Source organism: Mastigoproctus giganteus, chromosome 8 (genome assembly GCF_048544385.1).
Source record: "Mastigoproctus giganteus isolate SK-2022 chromosome 8, ASM4854438v1, whole genome shotgun sequence".
NCBI classification, from domain to species: Eukaryota; Metazoa; Arthropoda; class Arachnida; order Uropygi; family Thelyphonidae; genus Mastigoproctus; species Mastigoproctus giganteus.
Genome location: NC_143582.1, coordinates 124,393,350 through 124,412,774, shown reverse-complemented (window position 1 = coordinate 124,412,774; position 19,425 = coordinate 124,393,350). Strand labels below are relative to the sequence as shown.

The 19,425-nt window shown below is 40.7% G+C and overlaps 1 protein-coding gene across 1 annotated transcript in view; it reads right to left on the bottom strand.

The window, feature by feature from the left end:
- LOC150081798 (axotactin-like) overlaps positions 1-19,425 on the bottom strand; it is a 638,696-nt gene that overhangs the window by 220,198 nt on the left and 399,073 nt on the right. Inside the window, exon 23 of the mRNA XM_090378896.1 lies at positions 17,086-17,226. Coding sequence (XP_090235022.1) covers positions 17,086-17,226 — 141 coding nt within the window. The remainder of the gene's footprint in view (positions 1-17,085; positions 17,227-19,425) is intronic.

Genomic DNA, 19,425 nt, shown 5'->3' with positions numbered 1-19,425 from the left:
TGATCTTTTTCTCACAAACAACTCTTCTAAGTACACAGTCGAAGTGAGTGGTCCTTTAGGCATCTCAGGTCACAACTTGGTGATTGTCTCTTCCCAATAGAGCCTTTATCTCATGGCTGAATCTCATGACATTACAAGAATGCAAAATGGGATGACCTAAGAGATTTCTTTTCTTCTTTTCCTTGGTCGGATTAATGTTTCAAACTTGTGATGTCAACGTTTGCTGAGACTGTGTCAGTGAAATTATTCTTGTAGGAATAGAATCCTTTATTCCAGACTACATTTTAAATTCTCATCCTTGATCTAAACCTTGGTTTTCCAATAAATGTGCCAAGGCTGTTCAAGAGAAGAATGTTGCATATCGTAATTGGCTTGTTTCCAATTCTTCAGTTTCATTTTCTGCCTACATCAAACCTCGCAATAATTGGAAAGCAGTTATTAATTAGTCCAAGAGTAGAAAACTTTCTTCTTGCCCTAATGATAGCCGAGCATTCTAGTCTCTTGCCAAAGCTATTGGCCGCAACTTTTGCCTATCTCTGCTCTCACCTCTGTCAAAACTAGATGGTTCTGTTGTCACTTCAGCCAAGGAAAAAGCTGACCTGCTAGCATCCCATTTTTCTTCCAACTCATGTATTAATGATCTTGGTAAAACGCCTCCCACCATTCCCAACATGCTCCATTCAATGCCTCCTGTGGTCGTCGGCTTGTTTGTTTGTTGGTTTGTTTTTACGAGCATTAGCAACTAAGGCCATATTGCTCTGGGGATATGCGGTGGTCATTCCCTGACCTTTCTACATCCTCCGTATTTTGTGGTCATGGGCTCGAACTCCGGTCTAATCAAGAAGCGTGTGCTATGCACTGCTACTTCTGCCCATCTGGCTATGGAGGCGCCATGTAGTAGTCGGTCAAATGGATGTCAGAAGGATTTTGATGAATCTCAAAGGCTTTTGATTATGTTTGGCATAAAGGTATTCTAAACAGGCTTCCATCTTATGGTATGCCAACTGTTTTTTGTAATTGGCTATCCAGTTTTCTCTCTGATCGCTCACTGAGGGTGATGGTAGATGGCTCTCTGTCTTTTAACTTCTCCACTAATTCTGGTGTCCCCCAAGGTTCAGTTCTTTCCCCCACCCTTTTCCTCTTGTATATTAATGACCTTCTTCCATTGACTGGAAATCCTATCCATAGTTTTGCAGATGATAGCACATTGCATTCCACTTTCCATTTTGAAAAACCTTACCCTGCTCAATCAGCTTCAACTTCTCGAATATCCACTATGAATTCCTTAAATGCAGATCTCCAGGTAATTCTCCAGTGGGGCAAAGACAACTTAGTTGATTTAAATCCTTCTAAAACTCAGTCTTGTCTGATATCTTGCAAAAAGGATTCTTCTACTTCAATGTTTATCTTTGGTGACACTCCAATTTCTAGGCAAGATGATATCTCTTTTGGGGATTACCCGGACTTCTAATCTTTCTCTCTCTTGGCACAAGCACATTACAAATATTACTTCCTCTGCATCTAGAAAACTTGGTTTTCTCTTCCGCTCTACCATGGAATGTTGTTCCCACATCTGGGGCGGTGCCCCCAAAATCTCTCTCAGGCTTCTTGATTCCATTCAGAAGAGGGCAGTTAGGTTCATTAATGACTCATCTCTAAAAGAGTCTCTCCATTCGTTGTCTCATAGACATACTCTTTCTGCTGCATGCCTTTTCTACAGATACTTCTGTGGGCACTGTTCTTGTGAATTGGCTTCTATAATTCCTGCTTTCTCTTTCAAAACAGTCCAAACATGTGTCCCCACCAGCCAACATCCATTTACTGTCCAATTTCAAACTCACAGAACCATCTTTTCATCTTCCTCATTTATTCATTCAACTGCTATTTTCCGGAACAACCTTCCTTCATATGTATTTTCTGAAAATTACAGTCTACAGAAGTTCAAATCTAATGTCAACAAATATCTTTATTCATCTGCTCAACCTCCAACCCAAACATGGTACTAAGTACAATAGGTTCTAATACCTCGCGTGTTTGTGGTTTTCATAAAAAAAAAAAAAATAAATAAATAAATAATAATAATATCCAAGCTCAAATAACCTCAAATCTATATTTTCCCTTACTTTCCAAATCAATTATTGTAATATCTATAATTTTTCTCTCTATGCTGTATGGTCACGAATGGCTATGCTTCTCTCTCTCTCTCTCTCTCTCTCTCTCTCTCTCTCTCTCTCTCTCTCTCTCTGGTCAGTAATGGCCTAGCATATCTCCCTAAAAACACTAGTTCTTGACTAGTGTTTTTAAAGAATTAGTTTTGCTATAGAATCAAATTAAGTTTATACACTGAATGTTTCCTTGCCTCTCCTTGACATTAATTAACAAATATAAAATTGATCCTATTATGTTAGGTGTAGGGTAGATGCCATTGAGAAAATTAATAAGAGGGGCTCATCAAGCTCTCAGCTGCCCAGCTCAATGACAGAGCTCATTCCTGTGCATCAGGCAAAACAGAGGCAAATTTAGGCAGAATGTGCTGGTCCCACAGGAACTAGTTATTGTTGGTGACTCTATTGTCAGGGAGATGGGGAATATATGCAAAAAGGAGAGGTGGAACAGGACCAGGGCGTGTCTGAAAGGAGCAAAAGTTGATGACGTTGTAGAGCAGGTATCATCTTTTAAGGGCACAAAAGGTGATATTGTTTTACACATTGGCAAGTAAGAGATCTGCAGATTTAATTAACAAGTACAGGTCAGTGTTGAAAAAAGTCGCGATCTAGGGTTGAATTTGGAAGTGTCTGCAATTCTGCCCAGACACTTCCTACTCTCATCATATGGAGTATATATGATGAGAGCTTTGTCAATAAATTGGCCCTGGAGAGATTGTGCAAGGCTCATGGAGTAGAATTTTTTTCATTACAGTCTGTGCTTGCTAACAGGAGAAACTGCTTAAACAGGGATGGGATACACTTAAATAGAAAGGGTGAAAGAATATTTGCCAGTGCTATCAAGGCAGCATTAGGTGGGTTGGAAAACTGCTAGCCTGGGAGGATTCACAGACTAAAAGATTAAAGTAGCAGCAGGCAGAGGTGAAAGTGATTCTTTCACTGCTTCTATTGTAACGAGCAGCAGCATAGAGGGCAAATTGTTGGGGATTTTGAGAGCTGCTGGCAGTCATCATGCAAAAAGTAAATACATGGGCTGTGTTAGGGTAACTAAGAGTAAGAACAGGTGCATGTACACCAATGCTAGAAGTATAGTAAATAAATTTGATGAATTTGAAGTGCTGATCAAGGCCTCAAAGGCAGTTTTGTTGGGATATCAGAGACATAGTGTCATACAGATATAAGCGTGCAGAATTGAAATTTTGGGAGTACAATGTGTACAGAAAGGATTGACAGGACAGGAACTGAGTAGGTATTATACAGTTAGTTAAGAAAGTTCATCCAATTGGGGTTGGTGGACAATGCAATGTTGAGTCTGTTTGGTGTGACATAAGCACTGGGAAAGGAAAAATGAGAGTAGGTGTTGTAATAGGCCTAATGAATCTGATGAGTATAATGAGCAGTTGTGCACAGAAATAGTGGGCCAGTAAAACAGAATGTCTTTTAATGGGGGATTTTAACTTTGCAGATATTGACTGTAACTTGTGGTTGGTTACTTGCATGCTAGCAAGACTTTTGTGGATTTATTGGAAGATTGTTTTCTACAGCAACATGTTCGAGGGTGCAACTACAGGGGATAATACTCTTTATCTGATTATCAGCAGTGATGACTCATGCATTACAAATTTGCGGATAAAGGAACCACTAAGCGACAGTGATCACAGTCTGCTGATGCGGAATTTACTTAAAGATGTAACTACCATCAAAGGTAAAGGGAAGGGATTTTGCTTTCATAAAGGTTACTACAGGGATCTACAATTGTCTTTCCTCATTTTGAATCTATGCCCCTCTCCCCTCAGGTTCTTAATGTTTTTAAATTCTTTACAGACAGTTTTTAAATTCTATACAGTGGGATCAACTGATTCTGTTACCAATTGAATTCTAAATGGGAGGCCTTCAGGGAATTAATCTTGGAAGCAACTAGGCTTTCCATAACAACTAAGAAATGCTGTTCAAGATTTAGGCCTAAATGGATGTCAGATGAACTAATGAGGCTCGTCACTGAGAATAAAAATGCATGGGATGCATATAAATTAGCAGGTGACACAGAAGCTTATGGCACATATAAGTCAGTCTGTAACAAAGGAGGTTAAGCAAGCAAAGGCTGATTACAAGAAATCCTTGGCAAAGGATGCAAAGAAAAACAACAAAGACTTCTTTACTTATGTAAACTCTAGAAGGAAGGGGATGAATCAGATTGGTCCAGTTGGTGTTGGTGGTTCAACTGTTGATAAACCTGCTCAGATAGATGAAAAACTTAATGTGTATTTTGCATCTACATTCACACATAATCAATTCTTTAAGGAAGGGGAGGACAGAAGTTTATTAAACCCTATCAGATAGCTAACTGATTTTGTAATAATGGTGGGCAAAGTGGAGGAGAAATTGTTGAAGTTAAACATAAGAAAGGCACCTGGGGTAGATGAAATCTATCCAGTTATATTAAAGGAGGCAGCAAAGGAAGTAAACAAACCCTTAGCCATAATTATGAGAGCAGTCTTAGATTCAGGGGAGGTCCATGGGGACCTCCCCTGAATACAAGGATGTCCAAATCTGGAGATGTCCAAATGTATCCCCAATTCACAAAGGGAGTTCAAAGGGTGGCACAAATAATTATAGACCTGTTAGTTTAATTTCTGTTCCACGGAAAATAATGAAGTCACTGGTTAAAGAAGTGATGCAAGATCACCTAAACATGACTGCAGTAACAGTTCAGACACAGCATGGGTTTGTTAAGGGGAAGTGTTGTCTGACCAATTTGATTGGATACTATGATGTGTTCACAAAGGAACTGGATGCAAAAAATTATTTTGATATCATATATTTTGATTTCAGGAAAGCATTAATTATCCAGTTCTGTTGTACATGGAAGACTGCTGTACAAATTGGAGCGGTATGGCATTAAGGGCAAGTTACTGCAATGGATAAAGGGATGGTTGAGTGGGAAACCGCAGAGAGTGGTAATAAATGGGCACTGCTCTACGTGGGCTAATGTTATTAGTGGAGTCCCCAGGGTTTGGTGCTGGGCCCATTTATTGTTTTGTGTATTTATTAATGATGTCAATGAAGTAATATCAGGCTTAATGTCCAAGTTTGCAGATGATAAAGGTTTCAGGGTTAATAATAGTAAAGACAGTATGCTACTGCAACAGGATCTAGAAAAGTTAAGTAGATGGGCTGAGAAGTGGCAACTGAAGTTTAATATTGACAATTGAAAAGCCTGAAAATTGAAAGACCTGGGGGAAATTTTGCAGTCCTATATGAAGTTCTCTGAGCAGTGCAGATGGACTGCCAGAGCAGGTTATGGAGTTTTGGCAATGATATATAGGAATTTTTCTAGCAGAGACAAGGAGGTGATTATCCCCTTGTATAAGGCAATGGTCAGGCCACACCTTAAGTACTGTATACAGGTCTGGAAGCCTAATTTTAGGAAGGATGTAGAGTTGCTAGAATTGCACAGAAGGGCAACAAGACACGGTGAGAGAAACAAGGGGGTTCTCTTACCAGGAGAGGGTTAAATTCTGTAAGTTGCAGCATCTGGAGACTAGGCACCTGCAAGTGATCCAATTGAGATGTATAAGGTTTTGAATGGTTTGAGCAGGCTCAATGCTGATGGGTTACTTCTGCTTGCTCAGATTAAGAACCTGAGGGTGCATAGATTCAAATTGAGGAAAGACAGTTGTCGAACAGATGTGCGAAAGTTTGTCTTTAGCTAATGGGTAGTTGATTGCTGAAACACACTTCCTTCTATTGTTGTGGAAGTTGACAGTTTAAATAAATTTAAGGCATTTAAGATGCATTTAGGGCTAAAGCCTCAACCTGCGAGCAAATTTAGACTATGTATATATTAAGTGCAATAGCATCATTAATACAGCCATTTCTGAATAAACAGAATATTTATAAGGCGGCATCGTTTTAAGTTATATTTCATATTGTGAATACCTTCACAAGGAGTTGCCTACTTCATCCCTGTTTTGCCATCATTGCATCACTTGGTTACCTACCCGCCCACTGAAGAACGGCCAAATAGCCCTGAAATGGTGCCATCTGGGTGGTGGTATCTATCTGAGAATAAGTAACATTAGTCTTTTCCTTAGGTGAAGCGTTACTTATTCGAAGTAGTGCAATATCATGGCAACTCATTGTGAAGGTATTCACAATATGAGATATAACTTAAAACGATGCCGCCTTATAAATATTCTGTTTATTCAGAAATGGCTGTGTATTAATGATGCTATTGCACTTAATATATACATAGTATAAATTTAAGGTTGAACTAGACAATCATTTGGAGTGACGACTGGATGGGTGAAATAGGAAGGTTTTTTTTATTTATTTATTAATTTTTTCTGATGCTCTATAAGCTTGCTGTCTTGCATCATACACCTCAACTAATGTTAATGCTAATATGAAATTGCCTATAGAAAGGAATTTATTTTTTGTATGGTTTTTGACTCCATTATGGAACTTTGTCAGAATATTTCTCTTGTTATTTTATTATTAAATATACTAAAGCATAAAATAACACAATTAACATTAATAACATCAACATTATATAACAAATTTACTAGTGGCGTCTCCGTAGCCAGGTGGGCAGGAGCAACAGTGCATAGCACACGCTTTTTGATTAGACCGGGGTTCGAGCCCGTGACCGCCAAATACGGAGGATGCAGAAAGTTCAGGGAATGACCACCGCATATCCCTGGAGCAATATGGCCTTAGTTGCTAATGCTCCTAAAAAAAAAAATAATAATAAATAACAAATTTACTAAAATACAATAAGAACATTTTAGTAAATGCTGTTATTTTGTATGGTAGAATTTTTCTTTAATAACTGTATGACTGAACTATGCATAAATATGTAAAAGTGTTTTAATTCTATAATGTAATCTCCTTCTGTCCTTATGACATATTACTGGAATCCCCTATGTACTTTTCTCTTATGATAAAATTATAATTATTTATTTACATTTTTCATATAATTAAATCATTTTACTATTGTGGATTAATTCAGACCCAGGGTGAAATCAAGACAGAATAAATAATGACAAGTTTAATATTAATTGGAAAACATACATATATTAAATTATATATATACAAAAGCTTTCGGTTAGTTTGTTAACCTTCATCAGTGAAACTGACAGTTAAGGGTGTGGAACATGATGGCGTGTACTGCCAGTGATGTATATGAACTCTGTGATGTGATGGTTAATTGTTGGATGTGTTGAAGCCTGTGGCTGTGATATATGTGAACGTTGCCAATGTTTGTCATTCATCAAAATGGTTGCTTCAATGATAGAGTGGACACGACATCCACTGTTCCTGTTGACCAAAGTATTAGGGTATGTGATGTTCAACGACTACAACCAGGCACATCACTGGTAGTGGCGGGACCTATCTACAGTCACGACATCGAGGTGTGGGTCAATGTTGTGGTGGGTTGACCAAATGTGTTCGGCAATGGCTGAGTGTTCTATGTCTACTAAGTGGATGGCTCTTTCGTGTTCTGAAATATGTTTTCTGAGCTGTCTCCCAGTTTCCCCAATATAGTAGCTAGTGCAGTCATGGCAAGAGATGTGGTAGACTAAACCACTTTGTAGTAAGGTGGAAACCGGTGTTTTCACTTTGAGGTGATGAGGGATCATAACTTTCCGCCTGGGTATTGTACGCATTTTATCCCATGTGTTTTTAGGACCCTAGAAACCTGTTGTGATAGGTTTGGGTGCTCACGGTTGAGTCATTACCTTGGATGTTCCTGTTGGTCGCTACGTGGTCATGTGTCTGTAGGTCGCACCTGTCAAGGGTATTGGTGGGATAGCCACACCGCGCAAGATCTACCTTGACTTTAGTAATCTGGGCACCTCTCATCTACAGAACCAGAATGGATCCAGGTATGGGTGCATTATTTGTGCAGTGGCTATGCGCATGCACTGACTGGAAGTTGGTAAATTGGCTGGCACACATTGGTTTACGATAGACAGTTGTCTTCAAGTGCGTGCCCTCGCATCGGACAAGGGTATATAGTATGTATATATATACTATATACTATATATACTATATATACTATATATATACTATATATATATATATATATATACTATATATATATATATATACTATATATATATAGTAATAATGAATCCAGAGCGCACAGGCCTCTTTAATCATAAATCATTTTATATTTTTTCGTCTATTTGTCCTTTCATTGCATTGTATATATATGGTGATATGGTATGATATTGTCCGATTCTAGCATGATGGTGAATTTTATGAAAGGCAACAGAGAATTGAGGTGGTCTAAGAGTCGGTCACCCGAATTTCTGGGGATAACCATAAACACATCATCCATGTAGCGACACCAGAAAGTAATGGGATCTCGTACATTTGTAAATGCACGACTCTCTAATTCTTGCATCGCAATATTTGCCATGACTGAACTAACTGGGGAACCCATGGCTGTGCAATGCACCTGTTGGTAAATGGAGTCATTGAACATAATTGCACCAACTGTTAAATACAGTCTGAGGGCAGTGGAGATATCATCGTTAGTTCAGTCCTGCTGCCAAGGGTTTCGTCGTTATCAAAGAGTTTCTTTGCACATGTGATGGCAAATTCCACTGGGATAGAGGTGAAAAGTGACACTATGTCAAATGATGCCATGATTTGATTTTCTGAGATGGATAGGGTTTACCCGTTCTATAAATTCACTACTGTTGGAGATGGTGTTGGTGGTCTTGCCTAGTAAGGAGAGAAAGGAGCCCCGAGACAAACTTCACTAATTCATAACTCGGCCAGGCCACAACAGGAGACAATGGGTCTTAATGGTATACCTTCTTTGTGAACTTTTGGTAGTCCATAGAATTGTGGAATCTGGCAGCCGGAAGCACGGAGGCGATTATGTGTGGATTCTGTCTAAAAAATGAATTTATCACGGTATTATAAGATTACTATAATTTCACTATTGTGTGGATTCTGTTTAAACCAACTGTTGACGAGAATGTTTACTTTCAACACCATCGTGCCAAGGCTTTGATGGGAGGAATGGTTAAGGGTTGGTAATCAGAAGTGTCCTGCAAGAGCAGCAGGGCTTTCATCTCATAATCTGTGCCATTCATTACGACTGTTTGTCATCCTTTATCTGCCAGTAGGATGACGATGGATGAGTCTTTTCAATGCTTTAAGGGCAGAAATTTGTTTGTGATTGAGACTGGAAGAAGCAGGGCAGGCATGATGCAAAATTTCTGCAGTTTTTAGGTGAATTGTGTTAGCCACTTCTTCAGAGAAACGTGTTAAACACGCTTCTACACCTAAAGCAATATCAGTGATTGGTGGGTTTCTTGGCAGAACAGCAAATTTCATACACAGAGTCAACAGATCTACTTGTTCTATAGATAACTGTTTGCTGCTTAAGTTCTATACAAATCGTGTGCAATTTGTGGAAGCAGTACTATGCCGATGATGAGATTCATGGGACTCACCAATTAAAACAGTGAACTTACGTTTTTGACGTGTCCAGTAGCGTTCAGATTCTCTGATAGCTTGGGAGAACAAGGTATGGATTATATCGGTGTAAACAGGATCAGGAACTAAACTTCTAAGTTCGACTAGCAGGGCTGCTTTACTCGTTGAAGTATTTTGTAAGTCTCAATGAAGGCTGCCGATCCAAATGGTGAGGGTCTTGTAGCTGAAGTTTTGACAAGCACGTCGCATACATTCATTAGGAAATAGGCACGCGCTTGAAGACAACTGTCTATTGTAAACTAATGTGTGCTGGCCAATTTACCAACTTCCGGTCAGGCACGCGCATAGCCATCTTCTTGCCACTGCACGAACCTTGCTAACCCGTGCCTGGACCCAATCTAGTTCTGTAGATGAGAGGCACACCGAGATTGCTAAAGTCAAGGTGGATCTTGCGAGGTGTGGCTATCCCACCAATACCCTTGACAGGCGCGACCTACAGACACATGACCACGTAGCGACCAACAGGAACATCCAAGATAATGACTCAACCACGAGCATCTTTATCCCACACTACCCAAACCTATTACAACAGGTTTCCAGAGTCTTAAAATCACATGGGTTTGTTTGTTTGTTTGTTTGTTTGTTTGTTTGTTTGTTTGGATTTTTTTGGCGCATTAGCAACTACGGCTATGATGCGCCAAGACTAGGTAATATTTAAAAAAAATTTTTTTTTTTTTAAATTCTCGGTGACCTAATTAGTAAGGCCACCATGTCCATATATATAATAACAAATTTATAAAACATAAATAAATCAATAAAAACGTAACAATAACATAAATTAAATACAATTAAAAACTTTTATTAATTTAAAATAGCTAAAAACAGCAGACACGTTGTCATTGTCAGATAAAATCTGACTGAGTGTATACGGCTCAGTCAGATGATTAAAAGCGGTAAGACGGATAATGCTAAAATCTGGACAGTCAATTAAAAGGTGTCTAATCGTTAAAATTGTGCCACAGGACACACACATAGGAGGGTCATCAGCCCTCAGCAAAAACGAATGAGTTAAATGACTGTGTCCTATGCGGGTCCGGGCAAGAACAACTTCCTCCTTACGATTCTTGCGCAGACTAGACTGCCACGGTTCAATTACAGGCTTTATACGATATAATTTATTTCCAGTCTGTCTATTCCACGAATCCTGCCATTGGGAATGAACCTTTTGATGTACTTTTTGCCTGTAGTCTGTATAGGGGACTAACAGGCAGCGGTTATTATTGGGAATTGCTGATTTGGCTGCGTCGTCAGCCAAATCATTTCCCCTAATCCCAATGTGGCTGGGAATCCAGCAGAAGCGGATGTCATATTTGCCGTTCATGGAGAACGTGAATCTTCTGCTGAATGCTAGACAGAACTGGATGAGGATTATACCTCACAGATATTAAAGCCTGTAACATGCTAAGAGAGTCGGAATATAAAATGAACCATTGGTATTGGCATTTACTAATTTGATCCAAGGCTAACTCAACTGCGTGCAGCTCTGCAGTAAATATGCTGCAATCAGAGGGAACCTGCTCTGATATAGTGCTGTCTGTAAAGACAGCAGCAGATCCCACATATGATTCTGACTTCGAACCGTCTGTGTAGACTGGCGCGAAATCGGAATATTCAGTTCGGTGTGCTGAATGAAGCTGCAGGTAGACCGATGATGGAGTGTCCGACTTTCCCCAGTTTCTAAGCGACAAGTCGCATGCCGGGACACGAGCATGCCAGGGTGGAAGCGGTTGCTTTGATGTTTGGGCAACCTTGTCTACCTTGATATTGAGTTCGTTGAGTAGCTCTTGGACATGAATACCAAAAGGACGATTGGCAGTCTTACGGGTGTTGTACAAGTTTTCCCATCGTGGCTCAAAAACGAATGGCCACGTAGGATTGTCTGGCAGGGATTTCAGTTTTAAGGCGTACTTTAGAGACAACTGCTTACGTCGAAGTGATAACGGTGGTTCGTTTGCTTCGACGTATAAGCTCTGGACGGGAGATGTTCGAAATGCTCCAGTAGCGATACGGAGAGCCTGATGATGGACAGGATCCAGCCATCGAAGTACACTGTCTCTGGCCGAATTGTATACCAGGGACCCGTAATCCAGTCTGGATCGTACAAGTGCACGATAGATGCGTAGTAGGGTGCAGCGATCCGCACCCCAAGATGTTGAGGAAAGAGAGCGCAGAATATTCAGCCCTCTTGTGCACTTTGTGCGGAGTTGACGGATATGATTCAGAAAGGTCAGCCTTTTATCGAATACGATTCCCAAGAATTTTGTGTCCGCTGCTACTGGAATTGCATTTTGTCCGAGCTTTAATTCAGGTTCAGGATGAAGATTACGCTTACGACAAAAGTGTACGCAAACGGTCTTCTCCGGCGAGAACCTAAAGCCATTAGTAAGAGCCCAGGAGTTGAGGCGATCAATAGCTTTCTGCAGTTGTCTTTCAATAACCCTCATGTTGCGTGACTGACAAAATATGCTAAAGTCATCAACATAGAGGGCACTGTTTACAGTTGGAGGAAGTTGTTCTGTGATGGAATTTACTTTGATGGCAAAAAGCGTGACACTTAATACTGATCCTTGTGGTACTCCCTCCTCTTGACTGAAGGAACGAGAGAGTGAGGATCCCACACGAACTTGGAAAGATCGATTGGCTAAAAAGTTTTTAATAAAAATGGGGAGTTGCCCCCTAAGGCCAAGGCTATGCAGATCTTTTAAGATGCCAAATCTTCAAGTTGTGTCGTATGCTTTTTCCATGTCAAAGAACACCGACACCAAGTGTTCGCGTTTTAGGAAAGCATCCCGGATGGATGCTTCCAATCTAATAAGATGGTCCAAAGTGGACCAGTTCCTTCGGAAGCCGCACTGGATGTTGGAGAGAAGGTCATTTGCTTCGAGATACCATATTAAACGAGAATTGACCATTCTCTCCAGGATTTTGCACAAACAGCTAGTCAGAGCAATAGGACGATAATTGGTGGTGACTTTTGGATCCTTTCCTGGCTTAGGAAAGGAAAGAACGATTGCCTTTCACCAGGAGTCCGGAAACTGTCCTTCAGTAAAGATTCTGTTATACAGAAGGAGCAGACAATCCATAGATTTTGATGAAAGATGTTTAATCATTTCATAATGGATGCCATCTGGTCCAACGGCACTTGCTTTAGAAAGAGCGAGGGCTCTTTTTAGTTCATGAATAGTGAAATCCCCGTTGTAGGGATAAATGCTCTTAGATTTAAAGCTAAGTGCCTGTTTTTCGATTTTATATTTCAGGACCAGGAACTCTGGGGAATACGAGGTTGTTGCAGAGATGTTAGAGAATGTTTCCCCAAGAGCATTGGCTATTGCAGTTGGATCTGCAATAGCGCATCCATTATAATCTAGGATTGAAGAAGGGTGGGATGTATATTTTCCCTTCATTTTCCGGATTTTATCCCAGACTACCTTAGAGTTGGTAGACTGGTTAATAGATGATGTAAACCGGATCCACGATTCCTTTTGACTCTGACGACGGATGTAGCGTGCTTTGGCTCGTGCACGTTTAAAGGCTATAAGGTTGTTCGTGGTAGGATATCGGCGAAATATCCCCCACGCTTTGTTTTGAGCCTTTTTTGCTGCTGTGCATTGTGAATTCCACCAAGGTTTGGGAAATGGTGGAAACCGGGCTGATGTTTTTGGGACAGCATTAGCAGCTGCTTGGACGATGATTTCTGTGATGTACTTTACTGCGTCATTGATCGGCTCCTGACTGACTGTGCTAAGATCAAAATTTGCCTGATGTGGGAAGGCAGTCCAGTCAGCCTGATCAATCTTCCACCGTGGTAACCTAAAAGGAAGACATGGTCTCCCACTGTGTAACAAGGTTATCACAGGGAAGTGATCGCTTCCGTATGGATTCTCCTCCACTTCCCAAGTGAGTGAAGGGAGTAGAGAAGGGGAGCAGATAGAGAGATCAATGGCAGAAAAGGTACGGGTAGGCATGTGGAAGTAGGTGTTTGTTCCAGTATTTAGAAGGGAAAGGTCATTGTCATTGAGCATACGCTCAATGACTCGTCCCCTTCCGTTGATGTTAGCACTACCCCACAGGGTGTTATGTCCATTCATATCCCCGAGAAGTAAGAAAGGGGGAGGCAACTGCGTTAGAAGATCATCAAGGTCTGCCTGGGAGATGTCAGTCCCAGGTGGCAAATAAATAGAGCACACAGTTAAGAAAAATCCCACCGTAAGGCGAATTGCAACAGCCTCTATTCTAGTTGTAATTAGTAAGGGCTGCACTGGGGTCTGGTTACCCACAAGGATAGCCACTCCCCCATGTACAGAGCCATCCGCAATTCTATCCTTACGAAAAATTGTGGTGTTATGCATCGTGGGATCGTCATTTGCCTTTAGATATGTCTCCTGCAAGCAAAAGCAAACTGGCTCGTGCTTTTGCAGGAGGGCCTTGATGTCATCAATATTTCGCCGGAATCCACGACAATTCCATTGTAGGAATTTAACCATTATTTTGGCTTGGTGGGTCCATCTGGCGGCTTCCGAGGTGCTGAGGGCTTACTTTTATCGGTCTTGGATTTGTCTTTTTTGGGGAAGAATGGACGCTGTCCCGTGTCCATTTCCTCCTCCGCAAAGAGTTCCAAGACTGATTCTTCGGGTACCTCCTTCTGCTCTACATCCATCTTTTCTTGGCAACTAGGGGGGACTTCCCCTTTCTTATTCTTTTCTTTCGTAATTACCTTTGTTAATTGTGGAGCATTAGGAGGTACCGATATAGGAGTGGCAGCTGATTGGTCCTTCTGTGTAGGTTTTTGCGAACTTAAGAGATACCGCGCGATGGGAGTAAAAGACTCCTTTGGAGGAATGGTCATGTCCGTCTGAGTTCCGACGGAACATCTCCCTGCTACCTTCTGGGCGTAGGTAGGTCTGTTGATATTCAGGGGTTTGACCGATTTCCTTGCCTCCTGGTATGATATATTTAGCTCTGCCTTCAGCCGTTGAATTTCTTTTTCTTCTTTCCACCTCTGGCATGCTCGTGAGTAGGCCGGATGTTCGCCCTCACAGTTAATACAGGTGGGTTTTGCGGCTGAACATGCTGTTGTTTCGTGGTCCTTTGCACCGCATCGTGCGCATGCAAGGACTCCACGGCAGGCCATTTGAGAGTGTCCATACTTCTGGCATTTAAAACACCATAAAGGGTTCGGAACGTATGGACGCACTGAGCAATTGATGTATCCAGCTTTTATTTCGTCAGGAGGTTTAGGAGAGTTAAAAGTCAGGATAACGCTCCTGGTTTTAACTATTTTTCCATCCCTTCGTGCAGTGATTCTCTTGACAGCAATGACTCCCTGTGGTTTTAATTCGGAGCAGATTTCCTCCTCGGTGACGTCGAGAAGGTCCCACTCCGAAATGACACCTCTCGATGAATTGAGTGTTCTGTGTGGTGTCACCGTTATAGGGATTCCTCCGATTGATGTTACTCGGAGTAGATGTTCGGATTGCCTGTCATTTTTAGTTTCAATTAAGAGGTCTCCAGAGCGGAGCCTCTTAACTGATTTGGGTGAGCCTACTAACCCATCTAACCCTTTTTGGATAAAAAAGGGCGACATTTTACCAATCGGTTTTTCACCAGTTGAGTGCATAATCAGGAACCTTGGAACAGGCCCTGATGGTACTTCTGTTCGCTGCCTCTTTGTACTAATAGTACTATCTGGATCTTCGTCGATGTTTGCAGATAGGGACCGGGTTGGGGCCCCTGAAGAAATGAGTTTATCAGGATTCATGGAGTTTTTTTAATTGTTCAGTGCCCGGGCTCCCCACCCACCACGGAGCCCAAAGGGACGCCCACTACCCGGCATGCAATAAATGCGCTCGGGAGTGAGATGCCAGGGCTACCCAGACACTATACCTGCACCGCCGCCAGCCTGAATCCTGTCCCTCGGACCATGAGGGTAGGGGCGTGGCATTGACACGGTTGACCCTCGCAGGCGAGCCTACTAGCCGATTGATCCTAGCCGGGCCTTCCAGGACCACCCGTCTTGTCGAAGCAGGGGCCAAAGTGGTGTATTGAAGCTGGGCCCCTCAACCACCAGGATCCCCCTTTCCGAATTTCCATGGGTCGCAGCGCACGGCAAACACGCCGGATTCCATTGATCTAAGCCCGGAACCTAGGCTGTGGGCGTTGGATCCCAGTGATGCTAGTCTGGAAGTCCAGCAGCGTCACTGGGAGGTCCCCTCACCACGTACAGGTGCCCACGTCGAGGGGATCACATGGGATAAAGTGCGTGTAGCTCCCAGACAGAAAGTTGCAATCTTTCATCTCTAGAGTAAAAACGCCGGTTCCCACCTTACTACAAAGTGGTCTAGTCTAGTCTACTGCATCTCTTGCCGTGACTGCACTAGCTGCTACATCAGAGAAACTGGGAGATGGCTCGGAAAACGTCTTTTGGAACACAAAAGAGCATTCCGCTTAGCAGACATAGAATACTCGGCCATTGCCAAACACTTCTGGTCAACTTGCCATGAGATTGACCTGCACCGCGATGTAGATAGGTCCGGCCACTACCAACAACGTGGCTGGTTGTAGTTGTTGAACATCACATGCTCTAATACCTTGGTCAACAGGAGCAGTGGATGTCGTGTCCACCCTATCATTGAAGCAACCATTTTGATGGATGACAAATGTTGGCAACGTTCACAGGCTTCATCATCCAACAATTAACCATCACATCACGCAGTTTATATACACGACTCCTCGTTCCAGACTCTTAACTGTCAGTTTGGCTGTTGAAGGTTAACAAACTAACCGAAAGCTTTTGTATGTATCTAATTTAATATATGTATGTTTTCCAATTAATATTAAACTTGTCATTATTTATTCTGTCTCTATTTCCCTCTGTGTCCGCAATAATCCACAATAGTAATAATGAATCCAGAGCGCACAGGCCTCTTTAATCATAAATAATTTTATATTTTTTCATCTATTTGTCCTCTCATTGCATAAATATCCTACTGTTATTTATGTAATGAGATGACATTGTATAAGTAGCATAGTTACTAGTAACATTTTTATAATATGAAACGGAACTGATGTGTTTTATTTTGTGCTGTGTACAAATTAGTAAATTTGCTATGTGGATGCTGTGCATTTATAAACCAAAATTGTATACCATACTAGCAATGTGGTGTTAGTGTCAAAGTGGATGATAATTTTTAAGTCTGACTCTGGCAAATAAATTGATATTATATTTACCTCAACTGGAAAATTAGTGTTTTATTTGTTTCATATTGTGCTTTTCAGGAAGTCATTAGGAATACATTCATTATACACTGAAAGAAAAGAAGTATATGTATTATTTAGACAATGCCAACATAGTTGATCATTATTTAGGGAATCTGCCCCCATCCCAATATAGAAAAGAAAATACCTCTCTGACAAGACTCTCCAGTGTAGGAAGTGAGAGTGCAGTCACATGTCGTGTAGTTTGTCCTCCAGTTTTGTATACAAATGCCACCATTTTCACACTGTTTCTCATCACAGAGTAACTTACAACCACTTCGAACTTCCCCTGTGAAAAAGAAGAAAAAAAAAAAAGATAAATTAAAACACAATGTGTTTATCACAGGCAAATTAATTAATGTGTATTATTAAATTATGATATTACCAATAATTCAAATTAAAACATAGATATTTGGAATAAACAATTAAGAGCACACACTTACAGTGTTGACACATTAGTCCCATCAGACCTAATATGTATATATATGGAATGATGACTCAGTCACTTCTATTTTCAAGTTTATAAAACTAAAGATCATTAAATTTAAAATTACAAATGTGCACATATTTTAATTACACATAATATATGTATATCATCATCATCATCATCAGCCATTTTCAATCCACTGCAGGATGAAGGCCTCTCCAGCAACTTTCCAGTTGCTTCTGTTTTGAGCACTGGACATCCATTTACTACCCACAAACTCATGAATTTCATCTATCCAGCTCCGCCTTTGTCTTCCAGGTTTTCTTCTAGCTCCTCTTGGATACCATTCTGTTATTTTCTTAGTCCATCTGTCATCATGTCTTCGAGCTATGTGTCCTGCCCAAGACCATTTTAGTTCTTTAGTTTTGATAAGAATGTCCTTTACTTGAGTTTGTTGCCTAATCCATGTGTTTCTCTTCTTATCTAACAGTCTTATTCCCAATATGATTCATTCCATTCTTCGCTGTGTGGTTCTCAGCTTCTCTTCCGTTCTTTTGGTGAGTGCCCAAGTTTCACTTCCATAAGTCATGGTGGGGAGTATACATTGGTCCATTATTTTACGTTTCAGACAAACTGGGATATTGCTCTTCAGTATGTGACTATATTTCCTGAATACTATCCATCCAAAATTTATTCTTCTCTTGACTTCCAGCCATTTATCATTATTCCAGCTAATAACTTGTCCCAGATAAGTATATGACTCCACCTTTTCAATTACTGCTCCTTCAATCATTATGTCTTTTTCTGTGGCATACTTGTTCATCATTACTTTTGTTTTAGCCATATTCATCTTTAGTCCAAAATCCTTACTAACTGTGCATAACTGATTAAGATTTTCCTCTAATTCTTTGGGATCATGGCTTATGACCACAATGTCATCTGCAAATCGCAAATGGTTTAGGTACTCTCCGTTCACATTGACTCCTTTCTGCGACCAGTCTAATCTTCTGAAAGCTTCCTCAAGGGCAGCAGTAAACAGCTTAGGAGATATTGTGTCTCCTTGTCGAACTCCTTTCTCAATTTTAAATTTCCAACTGTCTTTGTCTAGTCTAATAAAGGAGGTAGCACTCTCGTATATTTTCTTCAAAATCATAATATATGGGGTATCAATGCCTTGTCTTTCCAGTGCCCGAAACATTGCCTTATGCTGTATGGAGTCAAATGCCTTTTCATAATCCACAAATGCCAGGCATAATGGTGTTTTATATTCATTTGCTTTCTCCATTAGCTGTGATATTACATGAAGGTGATCCATAGTTGAGAATCCTGTCCTAAAGCCAGCTTGCTCTTTCGGTTGATTCTCATCCAGTATTCTTTCTAATCTGTTAGTAATGACCCTTGTGAACAACTTGTAGATGTGGGATAACAAGCTAATTAGTCTATAATTTCCAATTTCTGATTTATCTCCTTTCTTATGCAGCAAAACTATGATTGCATTATTCCACTGCTTAGGCGTCACACCTTTTCTAATGCACTTTGTGAAGAGCCTTGCCAGTTTTTGTGTTATGTCTCTTCCTCCCAATTTTAACAACTCTACAGTAACTTCATCTTCCCCCGGGGCTTTCTGATTCTTCATTTTCTTCAATGCATGTTCTACCTCATCAGGAAGAATATTGGGTATGTCGTATGTGTTGCTACTTTGCAATCCATCTTCCCCACTGCTGGCATCATTCCCCTGCTCCTTGTATAATTCTCTATAGTAGTCTTCTGCTATTTGAATTATGCCTTCTCTGCTGTTTATAAGTACACCATCGCTATTCTTCAGTTTCAGTATCATTTGTCTTTCTGTATTACTGCTCATGGCTGCTGATTTAAATCCTTTGTTTTCCCTTAATGCTTGTTCTACTTTTCTTGTGTTAAATCTTCTTATGTCCTCTCTGAGTCTCTTTCTAATGGCTTTGCATAACTCAGTATACTCAATTTTCTCCCTGTCAGTGTTTTTCTTGCTTTTCATTTGTCGTCTTCGGTTCATCATGACAAGTGTTTCTTGACTAATTTTTT